This window comes from Harpia harpyja, chromosome 9 (genome assembly GCF_026419915.1).
Source record: "Harpia harpyja isolate bHarHar1 chromosome 9, bHarHar1 primary haplotype, whole genome shotgun sequence".
NCBI classification, from domain to species: Eukaryota; Metazoa; Chordata; class Aves; order Accipitriformes; family Accipitridae; genus Harpia; species Harpia harpyja.
The window spans coordinates 25,377,188-25,403,892 of record NC_068948.1 but is presented as its reverse complement, the minus strand read 5'-3'; the positions used below and the strand labels follow the sequence as shown (position 1 = coordinate 25,403,892).

Below are 26,705 nucleotides of genomic sequence, written 5' to 3'. Positions count from 1 at the left end.
GGAGGTGGTTCAGGGGACCAGTTCCACAAGAATCCAGGGTTCCTCTGAGACCCAGATGTGCTGCTTAGCTGGTGGATTTCACAGGGGAAGACTGAGGAGGAAGAAGGGACCAGTTCTGAGAGCGATGAAGTGCTCAGTGCTCCAAGTGGATTTGCCATTTCATTGTTAATGTTTTTCTTTGTAAACGTTTGCATAATACTGTGGATGACAGCTGAAAGGGAAGAAAGTCAGAAATCAAAATGAAAGGCTTTTGGAAATGTCTCTGAAGGAGAAGTTGGGAATGATTTTCTGGAATAAAAGCAGTCTGGAAATTTCCTTTGTGAAAGGGAGTTTCAATTCTCTACACAGCTCAATACCTTAATCCCTGACTTCTGTTTTAGGCAGACAGCACAGCCCCCGCCTCCCCCAGGCACACAGAGAAGTCAAACCACAGTCAGCACTTCTCTGATACCAATTCCTATTTTACATTTATAGCTGTTCTTGCACCAACTACTTCAGGCATTCAGCTTGCTCTGATTTATATGTCAGCTTTTCAATATACAGAGAATTGAGGCTTTTCATTCTCGTCCTTTCAATGATACCAAACATGGGTGCTGCAAATAGTCGTGGTCAGTAAGCCCTGACCCCCCTCCCTATCACAGATGTTTGTTCCCTTGAGAGCTATCCTGACAGCTCCCGTGGCTGCTGCAGTGCTGTGCTCAGTGTGGCGAGAGCCATCTGCCTGCCCTTCGTGGGGTCGTGTCAAGTGCAGTCCTTGGAGGACAGGCTTTCTTCAGATTTGAGATTCCCTCCAGGCTCAGGCATGCAGTGCATGAAGCAGAAAGGGATCTTGCTCTTCAAATTCTTGAACTGCTTTTATAAAAATTATTTTCTCGCATTTGACACTGCTTGCTTCCCTTGCAAATTTTTCCTTGCTATGCTGTGAAGCATCCCAGGCACATGCTGGCATGAGGTGTGCCTGCTGAGCCACCATGCCTACTGATTTATTTTTGGCATAGACACCTGCAGAGTGCCACAGTACAGCCAGGTGAAGGGTGCCCGTGGGTGCAGGCAGACACGGCCATTCATGGGGACACTTCCTCTGTGGAGAGGCTGGGGCCGGTGCAGCAAGAGGAAAGGAGACAGGAGGGAAAAGTTTAAGCACCAAACAGGCATGAAAGCAAAATACAAAACCTCTCAGCTTCCAGGTGGACTCTGTCCTTCATCCTGTTGTGTAGAGGCCAGGTATAAAGAAACTTCCATTTTCCTCTTTGTTTTATTCATATGTTAACATCTGATCTTCCTGAAAAATTGCTGCCCAGTGCCCAGAGCAATTCTGAGGGGCTTTTTGACGAGAACAGCAATGGTCCCAGAGAGTTCGGAAGCTGAAATTACCACTGCAGCACTTGAGCTTAATGTCTTGGAGATGACTGGGAGGTTGTCTCAGGTTGCAAGTGCAGTCTCCCCATAGGCCTGCTGGACTGAAGCTCGAATTTTCTGTGCTTGATTTTCTGGGCTGTGGTGGAAGTGAGGGTGAACTGCTGCCTTGGAATCATCTGAATTATGTCTGAGGCACTGGGGAGGAGGCAGCCACAGGATGGGCCTTAGAGAACAGCAAACCCTCGTTCTTGGCTGTTGTGAAGCACTTCAGTGTTCAGGCACGTTTTCCATTTGAGTGACTTGCATGATAAAACACAAGCAGGCTCCTGAATCCTCACAAGTCTCCAAACAATCTGCTGGAATCCTTTTCAAAGGTTCCAGTGGCAATTCAAGGACAATTCCCTTCCTTCGATGACTTAGGGGTGTTACAGTACATGGACTGCAAATCCATTCACAAGGAAGATCCCTTTTTATTGCAGCATCATAAATTCCTCCCCATCCCCTGGTGCAAGGACCACCCAGGGCACTAGCAAGCTGGGCTGGAGGGAGGTTCCCACTGCAGCCCACCCTCCCTGGCATGAATGGCTTCCTTGGCGTAGGCATGCTGAGAAGAGACTACAGAGAATCACTGCAATTGCGGCTGAGTCATTTTTATTATTGCCGTTTGTAGGTTTTTTTTGAAAAAAGCAGAATTTCTACTCAGTCCTTTTGAATGTGGTTCAGTTAGAGAAAATAAGGGTGAGAGTCGCTGTGTGTTCAGTGCCTTCCTTAGCCATCTGTATGGCTAAGTAAACTGTCGCTCACTGTGATCTGTCAATGAACTACACCCGCTGGGTGGAAGGAAACAGGCTCAACCCACTGCTCCCTGCCCTCAGGAAGGTTCCCCTCTGGCAGGCCCAGCCACAGCTTCCCTGTCAGTTCTCCACTCAGGAAGCTGTGCTCAAGAAGGAAAGAAACAGCAGCACTAATGTGGCTGGCATGTGTTCCATACACATGCCATTCTTGCTCATAATTGGCTTTTTGTCTCTAATCCCAGAGGACTGACAGAGGGGAGAACTTTGCAAAATTTAAAATAAATTAAAAAAGAATAAAAAGAGGGCAGAATTATAGCCCATGTGGGAGAAGGGGAGAGGGATATTTTGATCCTTTCAATTTGTGCAATGTCTAGAGTCAGAGGCTCCTAATGTAGGAATGAGTTTATAGATATTCTTGTGAAGCATCTAATAATACACAGAACCCTTTGCTCTGGCTCTGGTGTGTGACTGGGTCTCTTAGCCATGACCTAGTCATACAAAATGCTCGGCAGCACAGAGGCTGAACTGAGGCTTGAAGTTTTCACAGCCTGGTAATCAGACCCGGTTGGAGCCTGGCATTTCTGCCTCGTGAAGAATTCCACAATTTGAGTTTAATTTTGTTTTGAATGAAAACAATGTAAAAATTGCCTGTGGAAAAAAGTGTCAGGCTTCTTGAAGGGGGGAAGTTGGTAAAACAAAATGTTTTATTTTGACTTGGAGATTTTTAAGGAAAAATTCACATTTGGTATAATACAAAAATATTCCCAAGTGAAAAATATACTTTTCTACTCTGAAAACTCATGGTTTTTTTCTTCCTAAGTTATTCCTTTTCCCTGGGCCCCATCAGGAATGATGCTTTCTAACAGGGAACATATTCTGAAAGAAAGTTTCCAATCAATTTTAGAAATAGTAAATCTTCACAAGATCCTACTCAGCAGTCATGAGCTGAGGTGGAGAGAAGGGAGGGAGAAGCCGATGTATTGATCACATCTGGGATCTTGTGTTGTACAGTTTGAAAAATTGTCCTAAGTCACGTTGTACTCGTGCTAGCCTGATGCACTCTCTTCCCTGCAGAGTGGAGGAGAAGAGCCTGGGGTAAGACACGAACAGTGTGAGAGCTGGACATCTTCTAGGGCAAGAACCTAGCACTGGGAGCAGAAAAGCTGCCACTCCTACTGTTGTGCTGTGGCTCAGTACCCAGGCAGCACTCTGCTGTCCAAATGGAAATGCTGCACCTAGAGCTGCATCGAACTTGGCCCTTTAGGTTTTCAGACTGGAACTAGGAAATTGCCTCCTGGGTTTTGCCAGGATGAGAACTGCAATTCTTCCCAGGTTGGAAGTAGTTTCTTCCTAACTTCCTAAGTCAGCTCCATAATTTCCTCCAAATCTTGTTCTAGTTACAAAATTGAAAGGCTTGCACAAGTTGGACTGAGGAGCAGAAATGGTCCTGTATTTCTGCCCAGCTCTGACAAGTGTGTAATGCTTCCCTTTTCTCTGGACAGCAGAGACCTGAAGATGGCAACACTGCGTCCAGACCTCTAGGTCTTATCAGATGTGATTCAGTGCCGTAATCTTGGGGAGGCAGCAGTGAAATGAAGATGCCCTTAGTTACCTGTCTAACAAAAAATGTCACCTGTTTTGGGTGACTGCTCAATGTTTCAGCCTTGCCTCCAGCACTGTTTTCACCCTGTTAATCAGCCAATTTTTATAGTACCTTGTTGCTTAAAAAAGACTTGAGAGTGCTTCATGACCCCTGTACAGTCAGGATCAAGTGTATTTTCATGCTTACATTTTGACATCAGTCCAGTAGGCCAGTCACGACGCACATCCATCCCGATTGAGTGCAATTCAAACCTCCCGGTTTTTAGACTAGCTTTCTTATTTTGAAAACAAGGCTAATTTTAATGCTGAATGTCACATCTGGAAAATATTTGCTTATTTTTCTTCTCTCAGTCAAAGAGCTGAATGGGAGGGTTTTATCAGAGTGGCTGACATGCATTCTTTTTTAATCTCTTTTAGAGATTATGTTTTTTCCTCTGATGCATCCAAACAGATCCTTCAAGTGATAGAAAAGGTGAGAAAAAAAATTGAAAAGAACAAAAATGCTGGAAGCGTGACATGTATACCCCTGGACAGCTGTAGCATGCCGCTGTGTGACAAGAGCTTAGGTGAAAGAGTGATGCCTTTTCAAAACTGTCCTTTAAGAGTGGGCAATGAGCTGTGCTAGAGTCAGGAACATGTGAAAGGTTGTTGCAAGGGTCAGATCTGAAGTTTGTAAATAATAGGAACAGTAATAATTCTACCAGTAATTCTAACAGGAAAGTGGGAGAAGGACTAATTAAAAAAAGCAGAAATGCTTTCTTTGCAGTGCTGGCAACTACACGTCAACATGAACCTGCATAGTAAAGCTGACTAGACACAAGTGAAAGTAACCAATCTCCTTTCCAAGGGAAGTCAACCATTAAAAGAAAATAGACAACACCAACTGCGACCAGGGAATAACTCTGTTGGCTTTAATATTTTCATGGATTATTTGCAATGTAGGTAAGGGAATTAGGTTTCCTTTTTTAAAAAAAGTAACAGTTGGATGTTACCACATTGGTGTACTTTAAGACCTGTGAGACATCTTAACATCCTCCTTTCTTGTCTTTCTGCTTAAAGGCATGAAAACTGAGCCACCTATTTAGCAAAGTGCTTGGCATCACCAAGATGAGGGTATTTGAGCTCTCTTACAGGCTCAGCTTTCATTTCAGTAGGTCTGATTCTGATCTTAGGGGAGCAACAAGGACTATCTGTTGCAGTCTGACTGGCAGAAACCGAGCCTGTGCATGCATGAGAGAACAGAATCAAACCTACCAAAACTACTTCTGGCTCTTGGTTGCCGGCTGCTGCCTGTACACAACCCTGATTTTTCCATTTCCCCTCAGCTCAAAGAAAAGGAAAAAAAAAATGAAATGAAAATGGAAAAGCCAGAAAACAATCCCCCCAAACAACCCATATAGGCTGTCTGTTAGATTCAAGGCTTTGATCCTCTATTTGCACAGAAAGGAAGACATAGAGCTGCTAACTCCCATTGCACAGGGCCAAGGGGGTTCTGTAAAGCATCAATGGACAGACAGGATTAGTTTGAACACAGATTGCATACCTGTAGTCCTCCTTCTGGAGGGCTGTATATGTACCACAAGAATAACAGCTGCTGACCCCAGGAGTTCACAAAAGAGACCTGTGCCAGGACAGAACCTCACTAGCTGCAGTCCAGCGAGTGCCTCTGATGACTCACTTAAAACTTGAGGTCAGCCTGAACTTCCAAGCATCTTCAAGATAGTTCCTGGATAATGGGGACTTCCAAGCATTGGCTGGGACGGACACCTTTTTTTGTCATTTATTTCCAAGAGGACAGTGAGGGAACAAGACAAGACTCTTGGTCAAGGAGCTGTAATGCAGGATACAGCTCAGACATTAGAGCAGCAAAGCCAGGGCTTATACAGCGCAAGAGCATCTGTCCCCGTTGTTATGCATGTGCTGCTCCAGGCATGCAGGGGTGTTTACTAGGAACTGGTGCTTTCTTCCGTCCTCCAAGCGTGACAGAAGTTGGGGGCCTGTGGTGCAAAGGGTGCTCTTTAAAAAAGGAGGTATAAACTGTAACTGAATTTATTGGAACGCAGGGTTGTTTCGTCAGGGGATGTGATGGAGGAAAGGAAGGGTTCAAGCTTTGAGAAGCAAACTTGGGTGAGAACAGGCACCTTTTCACTCTTTCGAACACTGTAAATAATAATAATAATTAAAAAAAAAGACCAAATGGCCGCCCTCCCCTGTCCCTCCCTCCCAATCCCAAGGCTTGCCTTCACATCATGCTCTTCCTGTACTGAGACTGTGAGCTCTGTTTGGGTTTTGAGTCCGACTGCTGCAGTTCAAACTGTTTGTACAGGTCCCTCAACTCTTTGATCTCCTGCAACACCCTCTTGGCTTGGCTCCAGGTGGAGGAAGCCTCCCCCAGCAACCTCTCAGATTCCTGCAGGATCCTTTCAGAGTCCGACTTGGAAGATGATGAGGAAGAAGAGGTGGTGGTGGTGGTGCTGGTGTTGGAATCCTTGGTCTTTCTCTTGCCTTCCCCATAGCCCTTCACCTCTGTCAGCAGTTCCTGAGTTTTTTCCAGTTTCAGTGCAACCAGTTCTTGTATCCGGGACAGCTGCTCTGGTTCTGCTGAGGCAAACTGAGCCTCCAGCCCCCTCCTCAGCACCGCCCGGTGCGTGGAAGAGTCCCGCCGAGACAGAATTTCTTCCATGGAGGCACATTTATTCTTTTCTGAGTGCGAGAGCTTTTTGGGGACCTGTGGTGTGTACATGGTCCCTTTGTCAAAGGAGTCATTGCGCTGCCCGGATCTGTCCCATGAGGTCACCTCCCGTCTCGGGAGGCTCCCTGTCTGGCCTTTCTCCAATGACTTGACGTTCTCTGAATCCGACCGGCGCCGTCCAGCAGTAAGATGTGCCACTGACTTATCCAGATCCACCCGGAAACTCTCTTCACAGGTGCTGTGATCCTCTGGAGAGGCGTCTTCCTCCTGGATCAGGTCAAGTGTCAACATGCCATCAGAGGTTGAGGTAGATGCCTGAAGAAGCAGACAAAGAAGACCTGTGTTGTCACAGGAACAGGCATGGCTGCACACTACTTCTGAGTGTCTCTTATACCTGAGATATGCATCACCTGTGCTGGGATGCGAAGATGGACCATGAATACTAGCAAGTGTGACCTAGTGACAGAGGCACAGATATGCTGGGTTCGTGGTTCTAGCTGAGACGTGGATCAGCTGAACAGCCTTGGACAAGCCATCTATGCTAATCCATGACTGAGTGCCCCAGCTGTGTGGCTATTCTCCATCAGGAACTTGAAGGAGCATTTCATTTTCGGCATCAGGAAAATGGGTGTTAGTGAAGGCAAGCTACCACTTTGCAAAAGGGTTTGCACAACGCAACAGTCTACTAGAATGGAAGACTAGATCTGATCACCCAGGACAGCCCTAGGTCTTATAACAATTTTCAGTTCAGGCCAGAACTTGTATCTACTTGTAAATGAAATAGTTACAAGGGAACTTTACCTATGCAGGTGTATGGAATTTGTTACACGTACCACAGCCATCAAATGTCCCCGTGTTGGAGGGCGTCGGGAGTGCTGTATTTTTGCTCTGTCACGTGTTGGGTGGGCGAGGTAGCTGTCCTCTTCGACAGTAACCTAAAGTGGTGACAAAGGCTAGAGAATGTCTGGGAGCACAGGAAATAACGAGCCATTCCTAGTTTCTGTAGCTGTAATTAGCCAGATGCACTGGGGCAGATCATTTATTCTTCCAGGATTCCCTTTCTCTTGTGACCTGGCCATATGCTGAGGATAAACTTCTCCCACATACCTCTGGGCCAGGATCCTTTGCTAAAGGCTGTCAGGCAGGAGTGCTCAGCAGGCAGAAGCGCTCAGCAGGCAGAAGCTTGGGTTGCAAACAGTGAATCCTGACCTCAAACACAGATTTTGCAATTCTGTAGTGCAAATGTTTGATGAACAGGAGGAAAGCTGTGATCACCACCTGAACCAAACCTAGTGCCGAGCTGGAATGAGAAAGGCAGTGCATTCCTGACGTGCTAACTTGCTGGACTCCTCTGGCTGCCGAGCTGTGCCAGGATTGCATCTGGGGAGCACAGCCTGACCACCTGGTGTTAGTGGGTGGCTACAGTCTGTAACACCCTCCCTAGGGAGTGCGCTCAGGCACACACAGAACTGATAGGTTTGTAAAACCTGCCTGCATGTACTGGTCCCAAGGGCTATCACTGGTCCAGGACTTGTAGGTGGGACTCGCTGATCTATGTGCTTACAAAGTTGCACAGAGGAGATTTGCAGGTAGAGCCAGCAAGGAATGGGGTGTGGGAATCAAGCCTTAGAAGAGTCTTGGGGTGTTTCCCTAGTATCTCCCCTCTATGCCTTGATGGGATCAGATCTACTTAAGTAATTCCTGACAATTATCTGTTGAATCTGTTTGTAAAGATTTCAGTGACAGACTTTCCTTGAAGCAATCTATACCATTGTTTGCTATGCTGCTTTCTGCTCTACAGCTTTTCCTATGGTCTGACCTTTGTTTTCCTTCACTACAGGGTTTTGTGTTGCCATCCAAGAGAACAAACAGCATCACAGCTGTGGGTTGCCTGTATTGCAGCAAGCTGAATGTGGATGAGATAGATCTGAAACAGATCTAAACTGAAGAATAGTTGTCATGAAGCATTAATGTGAGACAGCATTGAAATGCTCTTTCAAACTGCAGCCCTGGTAGTGAGGGGCACAGCCTTCTCAAAGTAGTTGTCATTCACACTGGAATAAACTATGTGGGAATGCTCATACTGATGTAAACCTGGTCTCTGTCAGCTCAGCTGTGGTTTTAAGCGTACACTTTGTCTCCAGGAGGAGGCTGAATTGATGTTGCTTTGGTTTTTTTTTTTCTAGTAGAAGCTGCTTTGCATAATTGTGGTAGTTACTTTGGGAATTTCATGCAGCAATAATGTTGCCACTTTGGAAGTGGTAGGAGCTATGCTAGTTAGATGTGTTCTCAAGTAGGCAGGGCTATACTGTTCCAGGGTCCTCCTATTGCTGTCCCACAGTGCACTGATGCCTCATCTCTCTGGTTGTCCCTTCTTTTTCCACTAAATGGAAAGCCTGACTTGTCTTGACAGAAATATATATGCCACACAGTGCTGAGAAGGCAGGATTAAACATTCCTGGTTTGATTCTTGAACAGTAGGAAAGGATCTGCAAAGTTTAAATGCCTAGTAAGTCCCCTTCCTTCAGCCAAAAGAGTGGAAATGGGCCTGTCTCTGGGAGATGGTGATTGAGAGGGGAGGGGTAGGCGGGATGAAGATGGACTGAGGTGGGTTGACAGGTGGTGCCGTGCTATTAGGGTGCTCTGAAGATAGCATAGGACTATATTGGTTTTCAGTTAATTCAGTTCCACTACTTAAAGCTCCTTTGCAAACATGAGCACACTGCATCTTCACTCAGGAGCAGTGGATGGGAGGACAGACTCTCCAAAGCCCTGGGAAACCATTCCAAACATAGTCCCACCATCCCTGTGTGAGGCAAGGCTGGGCTCCAAAGTGTAGGCATCTCACTGGGGCCAGGTGTGCCGGGGGGGCACAGAGCCTTGGCAGCTGCCCCATGCCATGACTTTGCACCGGTGCTGCACATTAATCCCGAGGCTGGGAGGACCAAACTTTCCCAGACCTTCGGAAGAGCTCACTCTATAGGTGTTAGTGGCTGTGTTTGAGTGCAGTCCATAAAAAACCAATGGCTTTGCACTCCTTTTAAATAGGAAATGGAGAGGATAGGAGGGGCTGCTGCTGTCTCCTGCAGTCTAAAATCTTCATCCAAGATTAAAGTTGAGACAATGGAGCCTGGGTCCAGCCCTCAGAGTCCTGCTTACCTCATCTAAGATGCGGTTTTTAGCACGTGTGATTGCAGAGTTGAGGGCATTAATCCAGGACTCTTTCTCTTCTGGACTCACAGCCAGGAATATCAGATTTGGTGCCTGCAAAAGAGGGCATTCAGGTCAGTGCCAGTGACTAAACTCATACAGAGATGCTTTCATGCTGTCCCTGCCCACAGAAAAGCTACACGGCCTTTACAGCTGGCTTGCCTTAGTGGGAAAATGCAAAGCAGACCTGATCCTCCAGTCCTGCAAAACGGCACTGGTCTGCCACACGCTGCACCTGGCCTCTCTGCTTCTTGGCAGCCCTTTGCAAAGCAGACCATGATTCCTTACAGTACCCAGCTTTTCAAACCAAAAGCTGTGTACCATATTTACTTCCCTCATGGCTGCAGTTCTTCCTTCCCCCTCTTTGCCCTCCCACACACCATCCTAGATTTTGCCCTCATCAAACGATGATGCAGCCTTTCTGTGCATCTGCTGCTCACATGCGATTTATCTGTTGCCACCTCAGATTTTGACAGAGTCTGTTAACAAGCAGCTACAGTAGGTACCCACAGAAGGAACCAGATTTTCCATACTTTGATATGTCAGATGCACACTGAGGGCAGAGCAGTTCTGAAAATACAGCATGTACAGGGGATGCAGGATCCTTAGGGTTTTTTTTAAGTTAGATACTCAGTAGAAATGAGTTTTAGCCTTCACGGCATTTTGTTCAATTCTCTCCATTGCTCAGGGCGCTTGGGGACAGTGCAGCCGCTTTCCATTTTCCCCTTCCCTTTTCGCATTTCATGGTGTTATACAATCCTTATCAAAGTGTGGGGTGGGCAAGCTTGGTCTACTGAAACAAGTCAGAATGAATAGTGTAAATGCAGATCACATGTGTGGCTGTGGGTGGGTGCGTGCCAGAGACAGCTTGTAGTTGGAGACTGGCTCTCTTTTTGCAGTGGCAACTGAGACCTCGTGGGAAGTCCTGCTCCTAGGTAGCAGTGCCCCCATTCTGGCACTCGTTAGCTTTCCTCTGGGCAGAAAGTACTCCTGGGACAAATTCCCGTGCAGTTCTTTTGATGCTGCCCAAATCTGGGCAGCAAACCCAGGGACCATCAGCACCCCTCCCTTCCCTGTCTCCTCCTGTGAATAAACAAGTGCAGTCAGCTAAACCACAACTGCCACAAGTGGCGGCAGTAAAATGGCTTTGTCTTTGCTCCTGGCAAATGTTCTGATACCCTCCTTTCCCAAAGTCAGAATACTCTCAGGTAAACAGATCCAGAGCTAAGTGCTTGGTCATATTTGCTTAGTATACCAGAGGCCTGAGTCCTCTCCCAGCAGAAACACTGCTTCTCTTTCCATATGCCACTGTTGCTATTGGTCCTGACGTGGTAAATGGACATTCATATATTTTAAACCACGAGACATGATCTGGACTCCTACACAACTCAGGCTATCCAGTTTCACCCCCCAATTACTGTGTCAAACCTCAGGCCTGGAGCAGGCAACTGAGAGGCAGCCTGGCCTGCAGCAAGAGCTAATGGCTTTCTTGGGCTGACCGTGTGCTTGAGAGCAAAGCGTACCGTGTTTCCAGGCTGTCTGGAGTGGGCGAGGGTAAATTTGCTGTGGTTCTTTTTGCTTCTGCTTTTGGACTTCCTGAGCTCTTCACATTTCTCATAATCACTCAGGTCAAACATTTCCTGTATGTTTTTTTCATCTTTTACCTGCAAAACAAAAATAAAATTACAGCCTTGCAGATGTCAGACAGAGAGGCAGTAGTAGCAGGACTGCTGGTCCAAGCCAGCGGGGTGCCTCGCTGAGCTGCTGTCTGCACAGGGGGTTTCAATGTACAGAATGTGTGCTGGAGCCTCTGGTGTGTTAGGTGGTCACTGAATCATTGTGCAAGAGTCTTCCACCTTAAGACATAAATGCCGTAATGGCACTATTAGCTGGGGAGTGCTACACTTGGTTTTGGGGGGGAGAAGCAGAGATTTTCAACATGATAGTTTTGACTTGAGTCTCTTCTGGAATTAGAGGGACATATTTATTAGGATAACTTGAAAATCACAGTCTCCTAGGTTAATTCCTGCTTTGCTACAGATTCCTTTGGGACTTAACTGCCTCTCCCACCCCCAAAGTTACTGGGGCTAGGCTGAACTGATATGCAGGTGTGATCAGACACAGTTTTTATGCTTGTGGACCCTCAAAATGAACAGGATTTACTCCAGCAGCAAGGAGAGGACCCTGTCTGCTAGGAGGAGGTTCATGCGGAGGCAGGAGATGCTGGGAGGAAGGTGTACTTTCATCTGCTGATTAAAAGGGGCAATCATATTAGCGCTTGTTGCTTTTCTGGAGAGAGCATAACAAAAGTTTGAGGGATAAAGATTTGCACTTCCTATTTTTACCCTGGTGATATTACTGAAGCCTGTGCTGACAGCTGATTTGGGGGGTGGATGAAGCACATCCAGTCCCAGATTACCGACAGGATGCGTGTGCTGCTCTCCCCTGCTGCTGAGTCTCATCCCTTGTGAAGGGGCCATGGGCAGAACTCATCCAGGCCCCAGTGACTGCCCAGATTGTGGAGTTTGTTTCGGCAGCTGCTTGCCAGGCTTTCACTGGTGGGTGGCTGGTCAGGTCTCCAGAGACCTTTGGCAGTCAGGGGATTTGTGGAAGGTTTCAAGAAGGAAGAGAGTGCTCAGGCTTGGCCTTCACTGACAGAAGCATTTCTTCGTTGTCCTTTAGAGAGCCATCGAGTGGCCACTTTGCAGCTTCTACAAGATCTCACTTCTTCCACGTCCATTCCCCAACACCTTCTCTATCAGCCACGGTATGACAGGCACACAGCTATAGATAAATATTGCAGACCTTTAAAGATGTGACTTGCACAGGGTCACAAAGGCTGTGTGGCTGAGCTGGGGAGGAAGCCAGGGTTCTTGACGCTGTCCCATGACAGACAGACCCCTGGCCTCAAGGTGCCACTGCTCAGAGGACACTTGGAGCAAAGAAGGGAATGCACAGCCTGTCTTCTGCCTGGCCCCCTTTAGTTTTGTATGGCCTTCCTTTTCACTGCTCTCTTTAATGCACTATACTCACATCCCACTTCTACAACAGGGCAGCTCTACTCTTTCCACAGTAAACATAAGGAATGTAGGTAACTGGGATGGGAAAGAACTTGGTTTTGCATGTCCGCTAAGGACAGAACTGTAGCAGGCTCAAATCCATGTCAATCTGCTTAATCTGACTCCAGCCAGGGTCATTACAGGCTGGGATCTGCAGTGGAGTTTGAGTAACTCAGGTGGCAGAAAGGCAGACGGTGATGAGGTCTTAGCTCTTGGATTTCTTGAAAGGACTCCACCCATTTAATATGTTTCCTCCCTAGTTTTGGGAGGCACTAAAGGAATTCCCCATGTTTTTTTCAATAGAAGTTAAACAAAGAGGCTGACTAAAATGCTGTAACCAGCTTCCTAACCAGAGACACAGATAAACTGACCATCTGGCCTTGCATAATGACTGCAGTTCCCCATCTATCCTTTTTCCTTCTGTCCCCTGAGTTTGTCTTCAAGAACTAGGAGGCAGACACAGTACACAGCTATTCTTGAAGCCCCAGAAGCTATTGCTTATTTCTGCTTATAATAGCCACTGTGCATGGGCTATTATGAACAGATATGGAAATGTACCTCACAGATAATCCCTATCTACATATCCTCCCCGTGCATTTCTAATCGGCTTTTATCTCTTCCCAGTACCATCCTACAATCCACCTCTTTCCAAGAATCTTGGCTGAATTCAGCCCTATTCATTTGCAGCAGGAAAAGCTGATCCCCTCTGAGCCCCCAGCTGTGAGACAGCAGCTGAGGCAGGAGTCCTTACTCCAGATGTTTGCTCATGTAGGTCACTGGGACTTCCCCAGCATTTCCCTCCTTTCTCAGACACGCACAGCCTGCACTGTGAACTCATGGGAGCTGGGACTCAAATATGTTGCCTCTAGGAACATCTACAGGAGGCTGCAGAAAGGACGGGTGTAATTGGTTCAGATAAATACCCTTTGGATGTACTAGTCATTTAAAAGACTTGGACTGACAAGTGCCAGGGCTCTAACACTGTGCTTGTCTACGCATGATGCTCACGCATGATGCTCAGACGGTGTATCGCTTTCACCAAAGTGCCATATGTGTGCGTAGACCAGTTACAAAATGCTTAAGAACTGAGAATAAGCAACATCTATTTGCATCAAAAGGATGATGTCGGGGTCCCATTTCTAAGTTGCAGACAAGGTGGGTAGGTTCAGCCTCCCCTCCTCCCACCCCAGGTATTTTGTGAGGGTGGGTGCACGCACGGCTACGGTTAAGGATGTGGGCCAGAGTGAGTCAGGTGCCTAAGGGTATGTCTGCCCTTCAGCCAGAGCTGCAGCACAGGGAGGAAGGGCAGGTTTGTGCTCACTTTGAATTGATTCCCTCTTGTACACAGCCTTGGTAGTATAATGAGGCCATAAAATGAATGGGGCTGTAATTTAGTCATTTGAATGTGGCTTTGTTCTGCCTTGGTAGTGGGAAGAGGTCTCAGCATCAGCCTGAAATGGGCTCCATTGCTGTAGTGCAGTGGCAGTGGTTTCACAGGGCACAGGAAGGACAGTGGTCTTGTCTCACAAGGGGCATTGCCAACTGATTTCCCCTCTCTCCTGCACTGAGACACGGAGGCAGAGAAGTAAGCAGCAGAGCAAAAGAACAGAGCATTCAGTGTGTAAGCAGTGAAACTAGAGAGAAGGAAGGTGAAAGGCAAACTTCAAAAGTACCAGCCAGCTCTTTTGTCCTTTGTGGGAGGCTACTGAGGCCAAAAAGAGGGAGGTGGTGGCATGAATTACAGAACTGAGCAACCTCAGAGGCAGGAGAGAATGAGTGCTCAGAGGCTGAAGATAGTCATGCAGCCCATCCTTTTTAAAAAAAAGCAAAAAGCAACCCCTAAAGATGCACAAAACTCTGGAACCACATGGTCAGCGAAGCCTAAATCCTGGTCACCTACATCAATAGGAGGTGGGTGACAAACCTGCAGGGTGTCTACTCTCCTCCACATTTTCAGTGAGATTAGAGCCATGCAAATAAAACCCTTCAGGTTTCACCAGCAGAGAATTTGGCTTGATGTGTTCCCAGCACCCAGGAAACGTATGGGTCTTTGCATGAAGTTTTGGAGACCTTTGGGAAGAAGTAGCCTCAGGTGTCAGTTCTCAGTAGGAGGGAACGAAGCATGATTTCTCTGTCACCCGATGTGGTTTGTAAGGGGAATGGCAGGGGCAGCACAGTAGCATTGATCTTCATTTATGTCAGGGTGCCCTACCACAGCTCGTCACGCACTCAGGGTGCTCTGTGTCTGAGGAATTAATCCTAGTACTGGAGATTTACTATGACCATTACATTTGCTTGTTTGTTTTCTTCTTCTTTGCTGAATATAGATTAAACACAGATTTTTGAAAGTGAGGGGTGATTTTTAGTCTCAGATGCTAAACTTGAAACACTTCAAGAAAAGGTCTGATTTCTGGGAAGGGCTGAGTATGTCCTCTGAATAGTCTTCAGTCTGGTCCCCCATCCCCAGACAGTTTGTCTAACTTGCAGAGAAGATGGCTTAAACAGGCTCTCCAGGACCTGACAGTTCCTCTTTTCTACAGATCCTTTTAGGGAGTCAAAAAGAAGCTTCCCTCTCTGGGGTGGTGTATCCTCTCCTGTCCACTGCATGGGTTTGCACACCTGCCTGTGAAGCAGCTGGGGCTCTGCAGATGTAGCTATTTTTTGGATCCTGCTGCTTTCACTAGCCTTTCTTAAGGTCTCCCACACTGTAGTTTGAGGCTGAGAGGAATCAGGGACCGCTTGGCTTAATGTGCTAGGAAGGGAGAGGCCTGGATGGCTGATTTTGGCAAAATCATTCCCAGCTGGGAGGTGGCCAGCAGGTCTTTCCTTCCTCACAGCTGCTGAGTGCCTGGCATGCAGTGAGCTGACTCAGAGCTTGGTGGGCAGGTAGGTCCTGTACTCCTCCCCCTGCAGGGAAGCTCTGGATTGAAACAATTAAGGTAAATAAATCCAAGCAATTGCTGCCATGGCTGTCTGCTGGCTTTGCTATCTGTATTGCACCTGCCCTAGGCGGACAGAACAATTTCCTGTCCTGGGGTTCAGCCTGGCTCCTCCCCATGCTCCCAGAAATGCTTCCACGCTCCAAGTAGGCTAGGCAAGGGAAGGGAAACTGAGGCACAGAGCGGTGTCCCCCATTACCTAAGACAAAGCCAGGTCCCTAAAGCAGGGTACGTTAGACCCTGGAGCCATTAGACCAGATGGTCCCTGCACCCCCAGTGGCAGCTGCCACTGCTTGGGGTGTAGCTACACTGCAGACAGCCATGCAGCCACTGGCTAATCTGGGCCTGCAGTCAGTGGTGAGATGTACTGAGGCTGACATTGCTGGCGCATTGCTAAAGTTCAAGGAGGGGAGCTGCATTCCTCACGCGCCTCGCCCCCGCAGCTGCTGCCCCAGCAGGGTCAGCCCAAACGTATGCCAGCCACGACGGCACTCCCTGTGTCTCTGGGACGTGGCGATCCTGTGGACATGTAGGGCATCAGAACATCAGCCATGGTACCCAAAGTACCTTCTCTCAAAGGCTTGTAGGGCTTATTTCTAGCCTTCCAGCTAGTCATGCTTCCAAAGGTCTGTTTTCTCCTGTGTGAATGCTCCTTTACAGCATTCTGGCAATGGGAGGATCCCTAATGCGGTTTAAATTAACTGCCCCTTGGGTGTCTTGCTGACAGAGAGTTAAAATTCCCTCCATCATCAAGCTGTCACCTGCAACAACTCCAAACCTCCTTGATTCAGATCTGGGCTGCAGTCACTCAGTCACCAGGCAAAGTTCTGCAGTTTTCCTTAGATTTGTTTGGTGGTGATTTGCCTGAGCAGTTCCCTGTTGAGATGTGACATGCTCAAAGCAAATGCGGAAGGTGCAGAAAATCACAAGACACCAAGTGTAACATATCCACGAGACATTCAAGAGGTCATAATGTGTCTCAGGGTGTAACAAGAAACCTACAGATTCTTGGTAAGGCTGAATATCCAAACATGGGCAGTCTTGGGGACAGCATCAGCCATGTTCCCCTCTCAAGCTAGGATGAAAGTTTCACTTCCTCAAGCTGAGCAGTTCTACCATCTATCAAGGGACAGAAATTTCTGCAGAGCTTAGCTAAAATCAGGCTGTCACTAAGATAGGAATTCACGCATGTCTGCAACACGAGCTCTGGCAGTGCCGGGAAGCAGCAGTGGTGAGGGGACTGGCAGGTGACGGGGGAGACCTGAGTTTAATGGCCTGTCCTGTCACTGGCTCTTTGTTCTTCTCAGTTCCCTGGCTGCACAAGGGAGGTAACTGTGCGGTTCTGGTCTGCAAGGGAACTAGAAGAAGAAATACAGGAAACATTGGGAGAGTTTCAGGTATTACAATAACAGAGACCTGCAAAATGCTATGCACAGGGGGTAAAATGGCCCGTGTACAGTGGGACACTGCAGATGGTCCAATTTTTCCTTCTTTAGTATCAGTTAAAGTGCATGTGTGGCAAGAAGACAGGGATATAGATTGTGTGTTTGTGCAGTCACTGGTGCAGCAGGACCCCGGTTTCAGCCAGAGCCTCCAGACCTCAGTAGAATAGAAGTGGCAGTGCTCCAAGAGACTGCCTCCCATCTGCACATCTGCATCCTGAGTGGGAGATTGCACCATGAACTCAGTAGCTCAAGGGCATGAGCATGACCTTCCAGGCCTTTTCACTGCCAGACTGCTGCCCTGAGCTAATGAGGGGGTGGCAGCAGACAATTGCTACCTACTCCAGTCCCTTGCCCCAAAGAGTTACCAGCCAAGGCTACCAGAAACACCGGTCTCTTAGAATCAACTGGCCCCTGAACAACACCCTATGCTGGAACCAGCTCTTTTGCATCCCAGTGCTGCGCTGTAATCCCAAGGCCGTGCTGCCTCATCTCACAAGCTACCTCTGTTGCGGGGAAAGGGAGTCAGGCTGTGTGTTGTTTGTGCCTAAGTGTTCTTTGACCCTCTCTCTGGTTGTGCAGGACAGCGTCATTGAGACAGAAAAGACACTTCGCTGAAACTTTTCACCTTGCTCTGCAAAGCAAGAGGAGGAGAGGAGAGGAAGGGGCAGCAGGTCCCAGCCATGCAGTCACAGACTATTCTTGGCTACAGCCGAAAGCCAAGGGTTTAAACATCAGACTGACACTTAGTACCACCCCTGTCCGTAAACACGTATGTAGTTGCACAGCTCTGATTTACACCTTGTGCACGCTGAATGCAATGGACAGCAACATATTTTCTTCACCTACCAACCACAGACATGACACAGAGCCAGAAAACATGGCCACCCCATACACAGAGGCATTCACCAAGTGCAAATGCACACCATGAAGCGTCGTCACAGTACCAACTGCATGAACAGCACATGCACAGAAACACCACAAGTACTTTGCAGGCTCCATCACACGCATGAAACATGTATGTGAATGTTAGACACTACTTTGAATGTGCACAGACACGCACACGCCCCTTCCAGGCAGAGAGTGAGCTGCGCAGTGTTTGATGGTGCTGTAACAAATAAGGAGCGAGAACAGACTACTTTTCAAGTGCTCTTGTGCTAATTGAGTCGCTGCTTTTGGTAGCAAACAAGAAAAGGCTTAAGGAAGCCCTGAGAAGCATTTCCTCATTAACATCTCGTCATCACAGAGTCCGTTCATGCTGTCTGGACAGCCCTGGGCTTCCTGACAGGAAGTGGTAGGAGCCCAGCTGTGTCTGTGTTAGTCTGACTGCTATTCCCAAGTGTAAAGCAATAACAAAGCTGTGCTAGAAACAAGAGAACAATTACCAGAAATTTGCAGGGGGGGAGGGAACCGGTGTGGAGGACAGCAAGGGGAAAGAATGCAAAAATGATACAGGGAAGATGTTCTTTTGCTTAGCAGAGCTCAGCTCACTTCAGCACATCTTGTCTTGCATGTTTCTGCCCTGAATGCTTTTTTTGGCTGATGACCAAATACTAAATAATGAAGGGGTTTTTTTGCATAAGTTCACAGAGTTCGGCTTGTAGCAGGGGTACAGATCTCTGTGCAGGCTCAGAGCCCCTGGCTGAACAAGGTCTGTAAGCCTCAGCTACCATTTTGGTGCATGGTTGGAAGAGCCAAAGGTTCTAGGTGTTAGAGCAGGTTTCACAGGTTCCAAAGGTTGATGCCCTAATAAAAGAACATAACTCAAAAGCCCGGTTTGCATTTTCCAGGTATATCAGCTGGTCTGATAAAATATATTTCCTCTCCTTACAGGCTTGGCTTCTGCCAGGCAGAAAGCCCAGGCTTCCATCAGGCATTCACATCTTCTCCTAACCAAAATAAATAAATCAGGGCTAGTCTCTAACCTGCAAGCTGAGGTCCTAGGTAGGCAATTGAAAAAGCATGCAGATTCCCAGCAGGTATCAATGTGGATATTGATGGGATTTTGGTAGTCTGACTCTGCCTGTGGGAGTTAGCCTTTTGAAAACCTATCCATTCAGCCCTTCCAGATATCAGACTGGTGCTTATCTCCAAGCAGTTTTACTGCTTCGTGTTGTCTTCATGCAACATCATTACCTGCCCTGAGCTGACATCTTTCCCAAGGGATCCCACAGTGTGTGACAATTGTCCCTTCCTAGGCACCTTGTGCCTTAGGGAGATGAGTGTTATTAGCCCTGCTTTCCAGATGGAGAAATTCAGGCAAAAGTAAATAAATGTCTGGTTTGAATTCATTTAGTGAGTGCATGGCACAACTGAGGATAGCATTCAGGAGTCCTGGTATTTAACCCCTTCTTCTGTGGTGCTTTGAGCTGACAGGGAGAGGACAGGAGTCCTGCTTTACCCACTAAACAACCTGCCTTCTGTTCTAGAGCAGCCACTGAGCTTAAGAGGAGCTGACAAGAAACACCAAGGTTAATACGAGAGTTAACTCATAAGCTCATAAGCTCCACGTTGCTTTGATGGAACAGAAATAATTTATAGCAGAGGAGGACTTTGATCTTTTGCAGAAACAGACAATTGAGTCTCCTCTCCCATCACTGCAGAAATCGGGCTGAGATTCAACCTGTCTAGTGACCATTTCCACTAGAGTTTTCTATTCACGTCTCCTCAGGGTCTCCGCTACTTAATTCTCTCTCTGGCTGCATCCAGTGCCTGCCCCATCAGCCACACCAGCAGTGGCAGGGATTCAGAAGTGGAGAGGCCTTTCTCCAGAGCAGCAAAGAGCCTCTCACACAACTCATCAGCGCAACCCAGCAGTGGCTCCATTTCCTCCACTGGGCTTAATCTGGTGTGTGAAAAAACAAAAGAGGCTGATTGACAAATCCCAATTTATTAAGCTATTTGCAGGAGCTGCAGGCACCTGCTGCCAGGAAAGTGAGCATACAGAGGGAGCCTCATGCTCCAGGAGCAGAGTTCTGAACACGTTAGGACCTGTGGACAGGAGGGGTCCTGGCTATGGGCCTCCCCGGGGCTGATCTCAGTTCTTGTTGGTATGTGAAGGCCTGGATTTGCTAAGGAATAAAGGTCCAGTCAGTATCAAAAACCCACGACATGTGTTAAAAGACCCGTCTGTCTTTGAACAGAGAGTCTTGGAAACGCACAGCAACAGGGAGTCACACTAAACGCATGCCCTCCATCCACACACGCGCACACAAGCGTGCTCACCCAGACAGGCAGTGCACTGTACCACGTGCCAGGTGGCTGGAGCCACCTCATATATTGAGATTCCCAGAGATGCCGTACCCAGTGACACAGGCATATTCTTCATTCCCAGTTTTAAGATAAACCAGTGATAGAGAAGTTTTTATGCATTATGTAACTAACCATATGGACTTAGCCAACTGGCTCACATATTGCCAAACAAATCTCTTATGACCAGCTTTTATACTTTTATTTATCGTCTTTCACACACATATTCATACGCGTAGAGCCACAGTGCTGCTTCAGTTGCACATGTGTTAGTTTTTTCCCTGTAAAGAAATACACACACACTCCCTGAAACAAACACAAGTGCTCCTTGTTCAGAACTAGCACCCACATGGCCCCTCAGCCAGCCTCGTCCCTCTTCTGGGCTCAGAGCACACAGATATTTGAGCGGTAGCTACCTGGACATATTTGGGAGGGAGGGACGGACAGACAGACATCTTTTTCCTGCACATCTTCACTGGTGTAGATTACTGTATGAATACATTCTCGCTTGTGCAGGCTTTCCTTAGACAAGTAGAGCCTTTTGCTGTCAGTTTATTCTCTAGGGTTCAAACAGTTGAGGTACTGGAGAGAGACATAACCACCCACCCAGCACTGCTGGGTGTCCAGGACATCCCAGTGGTACCGCAGCCAGTGGCAGTCTAGCTGGTGACTTCAGGGTGGCCAGGATTTTGGAAAACCCTCTTGTTTTCCCAGGCAAGATCCAGAGTATTTCCCATCAAAGGGAGAGTTCGCACAACTGCTTAAAGGAGTGTATTGTGCCAATGCAGCACGGCTTTGCTGTCCTGGACAGCTGCTGTGCAGGTCTGGGCTGCAGACAGAGGGTCTGGGAGGATCCTCCAAATGGGGCAGCTCTGGAGGAGTTTGCTAGCATGGAGCCCAGCCGCTCGGCTGGCCTCCCCTGCGAGCATTCCCCTGTTAGGAGTGCAGGCACCACAGCGTATTTGTAGCAGGTACTTCCAGAAGCTGCTCAGGGCTTATGGGCACTGAATAGCTCTCTGGAAGTGCCCTTTCCCTCTCCCTAGCAAAGGTACTCTGAGGAGGTCCTAAACTCTGGCAGAATGCAGCCCATGGGCTCAGGCAGTCAGTGCAGCCTGAGTGGCAGTCAGGCCTCCTGTTCCGCCTGCAGAGACACTGTGGTGACAGTCCCAGTGTCCTTGTTCTGCCTTTGCTTCAGCAGAGCCAAGTTTCTCCCTCTACCCACCCATATGACTCCTTCCCCCACTGAATGGTGGTGAGACGTCCCTGAAAAGTTCCTGTGTCTCTTAAGTCCCCCTAAAACCACATACACAACCTCCCTGCTAAATCAGCTGTGAATTACAGTACTATTCAATCACATCGCTGATACTGCACCTGCACAGCTGCTTGAAGGACCATACAGCATCCTGCTAACACTGTTAAGAATCTATCCATCTGCCCAGCCTGCAGGGAATTCATCGTTACTGAGCTGCCTAGTCCTGCCTATTCCCAATCCCGCCCATTCCCAATCCCTTCCCAGCAGTTCCAACTGTGTCGGCACAGCTGATGCAGCCTGATCCGAGCAGGCACCTCCCCTATCATTTGGACTTGGTCGTGATTATTCTCTTCCAGGTCCTGGCTCAAAAAGTACAAGCTCCAGTTCGATCCCCGTTAACTGGGCTTAAACATATGTTTCTGCTCAAGCACATGCTTCAGTGCCGCCTTGAATCGGGGCCCCAGTACAGAAAAGGCATTGACCCAGACTGGTAGAACACGAGGCAGCAGGTAAAATCCTTCCAGCCATGTAATCTGTCTGTCTAGCAGTTTCTAAACTCTGATCTGTGGCCCCAGAGGTATGTGAGCTGCTTGTAAGAGTCATGCAAGACAAGCAGGCCTGCTGTTGAGAAATACATGCTGTACAGTCTGCGTTACTACTGGAAAATTTGGAAGGACCACAAATCAAAGGAGATTTGTACCACTCGCTGTGTACCTCTCGCATCCATCTTTCCATCTAACTTTTCCCATCTATAAATGTATCTATAGATTCATCATAGGTTTAGTGTCTCACTACCACTAGGGTTGCCTACAGTCTCTAATCTTTCTCTTATTATGTCTCTACCTGCGCATTTCTACGGCACCCAACCCCAGCCTGCAGACAACATTTACTCCCCACGCCTATGTCTCTCTCTGGTTCTGGAGCAGCCAAGAGATCAATGGGAGCAAGCTGTGAAATGCCAACACATAGCTAAGCGCGACCTGGGCTTTCAGTCCACTTTTAGGTTATTTCTGTGTTCTAATAACCCCTGATCCATCTGTATTTTGCCATGCCCCGTGATTCAATTAGCCTCTAAATCATATTATGCTTGGCACTCTGGACCCTATTACCTCTCCAGATCCTCAGCTGGTAAAGCTGGGCCAGGCAGCCATGCATCTGAACAACAGACCACCCTCCAATGCCCGTCAGAGAGGGACCTCCACTTATGGGAGGAAACGCACAGAGACCCAGATCCGTATTTTTACCCCAAATGCCCTGTCCTAACACCAGCCTGACTCCAGACAGCCCCTCTGCCTCTTCTTGTGGGTACAACTCTCACTAGTGCTAGCGACGAGTTTTTAAAAGGTAATCAGAGGTAGGAGTGCTGTTGCCTGGGGATTTCTTCCTGATGAATTTATCAAGACAAAAACTAAGGGGGGAGGCTGTGCAAGGACAGCTGGATCCCAGCCTGCCAGAGCCTGCAACAGTCAGCCTGATGGTCACATCCAATTAAGTCTAATGTAAACACTACATTAAACCCCAAACCCCAGCCAATGGTGAGCAGAGATGAGGGGGAGGAGAGGGGACACGTTTTTCAACAAGGTGTTGAATCTGTGGTTAAATTTCCCTGTTGTCCTCTTGCGGCGTGGTTTGGGGGAAAAAAAATACAAGAGAGAAGGGCTCAATTCCAGTTGGGAGACCACAGTTATTTCCAAATAGAGCAGTGCAGCAGCTGGGAACAAGACCACTGGCGAACTTGATGACAGAGGACAGGCACAGAAGGAAGCTGGCATTTTCATCGTGGCGGAAAGAAGGATGAGGGTTTTAACTCTCACTAAGTGAATCCTTTCATGTGTCCAGTGCTGGGAAAATGTCTCCCAGCCAGAGCTGTCTGTGAGACTCGCTGCTGGAGCTGACACACCAACCCAGGCCAGGTTTCTCTGCTGCTGACTTGGGGGGAAGAGAAGCCCCTGAGAAACCTCCTCAACCCAAGGCGGCGATGGAGGGGTGATGTCTGGGCAGGGGCGCTGGGGAAAGGCTGGGGCTGCTCGGCGTGTGCTTTTCATATGCAAAGGGGAGGAAGGGGGGATGGGAAAGGAAAACGAAACCGATCCTACCTCCTTCTCCGAGATGTAAAGCTGATCTCCCTTCAAAACCACATAACGGTTTTTCCAGATTTCCCTAAAAATGCCTTTCCCGCAAAATTTCCGCACCCAGCCGACCTTCTCTGGCTGCACAGATTGCTGGTTTCCATCCTGTTGCCCCTAACACAAAGAGAGAGGGAAGAAAATGGGGGAAAACTATTATTATTCTTGGTTTTACACTCCTCTTCTCCCCCCCTCCCTCTTTGCCCAACTTTTGCCTCCCCCTCCCTCTGGCCCCTCTCTCCACCAAAGCTGGGACCAAGGTACTTTGCTTGATTCACTCTACATAGATTTTTCTGCTGCAGACATGAAGCAACAACAGTAATACCAAGGGGATGATGCAAAAATCGCAGGCAGGGTTTTCACTCTGTGCATTATATAAGAAAGGCTGTTATGTTACATTTGCCTCAGACAACGTGCATTTGTCTGTGGAAAGAGGAACCGGAGGCTGTTGGGGAGAATTTAAACTAGCTGATCTTTTTACTGCAGTGAAAATTGCATTTTTGAGCCTTTTATGAACAATTAATCCTAGAGGCGAAATCTATGTATGGGTTTATATTTAAGATTTCTTCATAGACAGCAATAAGATCTCTGAGCACAGCAGACACACACATACGGCACAGAGCAGACAGAGAGCGACAGATAGATGGTGTCTCTGTATTTTATCATTTCCTTGTGATCAAAAATGAAAACTGCCTGCCTACATCGCTCTGCACTAAACGGCGAATAGTATCGCCTGGCGAATTCAAGAGGAAGGAGAGGCGCTGGGCAGTAGGAGAGAAGGAGAGACGGGTGCTGGGTTTGGTTTTGTTTTGATCTGGTTAGGGGGGGTTTTTTGCAAGGCAAGGGCAGGAGGGGGTCAGAGGCAAAGCGAACAACTGGAAATCAAGAGACAAGCCCCCCTCCCCAAAATATCCGGGAGCTTCCCCCACCCCACCGTGCCCCAGAGAAGAACCGATTCAACTCACCCTTTTTGCAGAATTATTTTTTTTCATCATTCCTTGGTGTGCTGCGCTGGAGGGAGATTGGGGGGGGGGTCAGAGAGGGCCTCCTCTTGGGGAGAGCGTGGCTGGGAAATACACAGGGTACCTCCTCTTACTCCCTCTCTGTCTTCACCCTTTGTAGATTACAGAAGCTCTCTAGTTACATTAAGACCAGCCCGCCTCTGTAATACATCCTTAGCCATACAGACACAGCATCCCCCCCCACCAACCGGCACCACCACCACCATCACTGAGCTCTCGTGGGCTTGCACTGGGCTGGCCTGGGCTCCCGAGCTCCATCTATAGCCTTGCGCGTATGACGTCTGGAGTTCACAATAAAGGGCGAATCGCAGCCCACGAGGGTTTTTCTTCTTTGTTTCTGACTCACTGCTGATGTGAGTGGCTGGATGTGTGTGTGGCTGGATGTGAGTCTGTCGAGGCTGGGGTCAGCGGGGGGGACGGGAGCAGACAGCACATGTCCGAGCCACATTCCTGGCTGTGTCACAGGTCACTGCAAAACTTCCTGGGAGACGGAAAAGTGGCCAGGTGGCACTGGGAGGGTTTTCTGCCAAGAAAGTGGCGGAGTGTTTAGAAGTATAAACAAAAGCACCCTGCAGAGAGGAGCAGGGAGGAGATTCCCTGGGGAGGGGGTCAGGGGAGAAGGGACTGCTTCCCAGCAGTGAGGGTCTGTAGCAGAGACTTACACTGCAAAAAGACAGTGAGATTCAGAGCACAGCTTCCCAAAAGTGAGGAGTTGCTTGGCTTCTTAAAATATACCCTTTTTCTGCTTATTTGGTCTCCCTCCTGTATGTCCTGCGAGTCTGGAACTATCTGAGCATGGGACTGAGGTCACAGACTGGGTTTATAGGAGAGATGCATGAAAAAGAGGGAAAAACAGAGAAAGGAGGAAGTAGTTCTGTTCAGAACTATATAGATAAAGAGATTGATAAATCATTGATCAATTGATCAGTTGCTTGCTTTACAGTGAAAACCTTCCATCTGATCCTTAGTCTGGCGCACACCCACACTACTGAGTCTAGACTGTATTTTAACCCAAGTACTTTGGAATTAATGCGTCGAGAATACTGATGATGTACTTGTGCTGCTAACATCTCTTAAAACATTATATGCTGGAAGCAAAAGCAGTGGTTGAATGCTTGGATTAGAAAGCATTTTCAGAGCTTTTGTGAGTGAGGGGCTGGCAGGTTTGTATCTTTTTTAAGTGCTGGCATTTCCGTAGTGCTCTGCTATTTGTGTCATGAGCTGTGGGATGCACGGAATGCCTGGGACAGTGCAACAAGTTACCGTCTAAAACAAATTCACCCTCTAAGGTGCTCAGAGCAGGGATTGCCTTTTCCTTTGGTGCCTGTGCAGCACCATACTCTGTGGGGCCCAGGACTAGGAGTTGCTGTCTTTGTGCCTCAGTTTCCCCTTTTGTACCACAAGGATAATAAGTTTTTGACAATTCTAGTGAGGAGTTACGAAGTGGCTAAATGCTTTAGCATTGCTTCCCTTGTTCTCATCATCAAATTCAGCGGTGTCAGGTGCCGGTCTGTTCTGCTTGCTAGGCACTGGGTTAGGTGGGTACGCCATAGCTTCTTCCTGTGGAGTGGGGAAGAACCACAGTGATGGCATGTGTCCAGCGAGGGCTGCGGAGGCCCAGCAGTGACACCTACCCTGGACAGCTGGATTATGGCATGTCGGCAAAGCTGGAGAAGCAGGTGAGATGTGATGGCAGAGGGACAGAGATGAGTCATGCTCACTGGAGCTCAAGTTGTCTGTCTAAAGCCCCTGGGTCAGTTTGCAGGGTCTCCTACTGCACAATGGAGTATGCCAATTTATTTAATAACATTTTGCCTCCCAAATGGACTTGTTATTCTTCACATCCTGTTTTCAGTGGCCAGGTCCTACAGAGCACCCCAGAGGTGGCTGCAGGCCAATGCCAGATGGCACAGTGCTGGTAGCAGCAGGAGAGCTTTGTCATGCCCTTTGAATCAAGAC

At 48.0% G+C, this 26,705-nt stretch overlaps 1 protein-coding gene across 2 annotated transcripts; it reads right to left on the bottom strand.

The window, feature by feature from the left end:
* Positions 1-1,993: 1,993 nt before the first annotated feature.
* PLEKHO1 (pleckstrin homology domain containing O1) lies at positions 1,994-25,122 on the bottom strand. Of its 2 annotated transcripts, XM_052795685.1 has the most exons (7): positions 24,690-25,122; positions 23,695-23,841; positions 11,181-11,321; positions 9,607-9,711; positions 7,281-7,382; positions 5,996-6,762; positions 1,994-5,915 (listed from the first exon to the last, which is right to left on the bottom strand). In XM_052795685.1, the coding sequence occupies exons 1-6, from the start codon at positions 24,717-24,719 to the stop codon at positions 5,998-6,000; spliced, it is 1,290 nt and encodes a 429-aa protein (XP_052651645.1). In that variant the 5' UTR covers positions 24,720-25,122; the 3' UTR covers positions 1,994-5,915; positions 5,996-5,997. The 2 variants fall into 2 exon arrangements, with proteins under 2 accessions (XP_052651645.1, XP_052651644.1); XM_052795684.1 differs by having other exon boundaries at positions 1,994-6,762.
* Between the last annotated feature and the right edge of the window lie 1,583 nt (positions 25,123-26,705).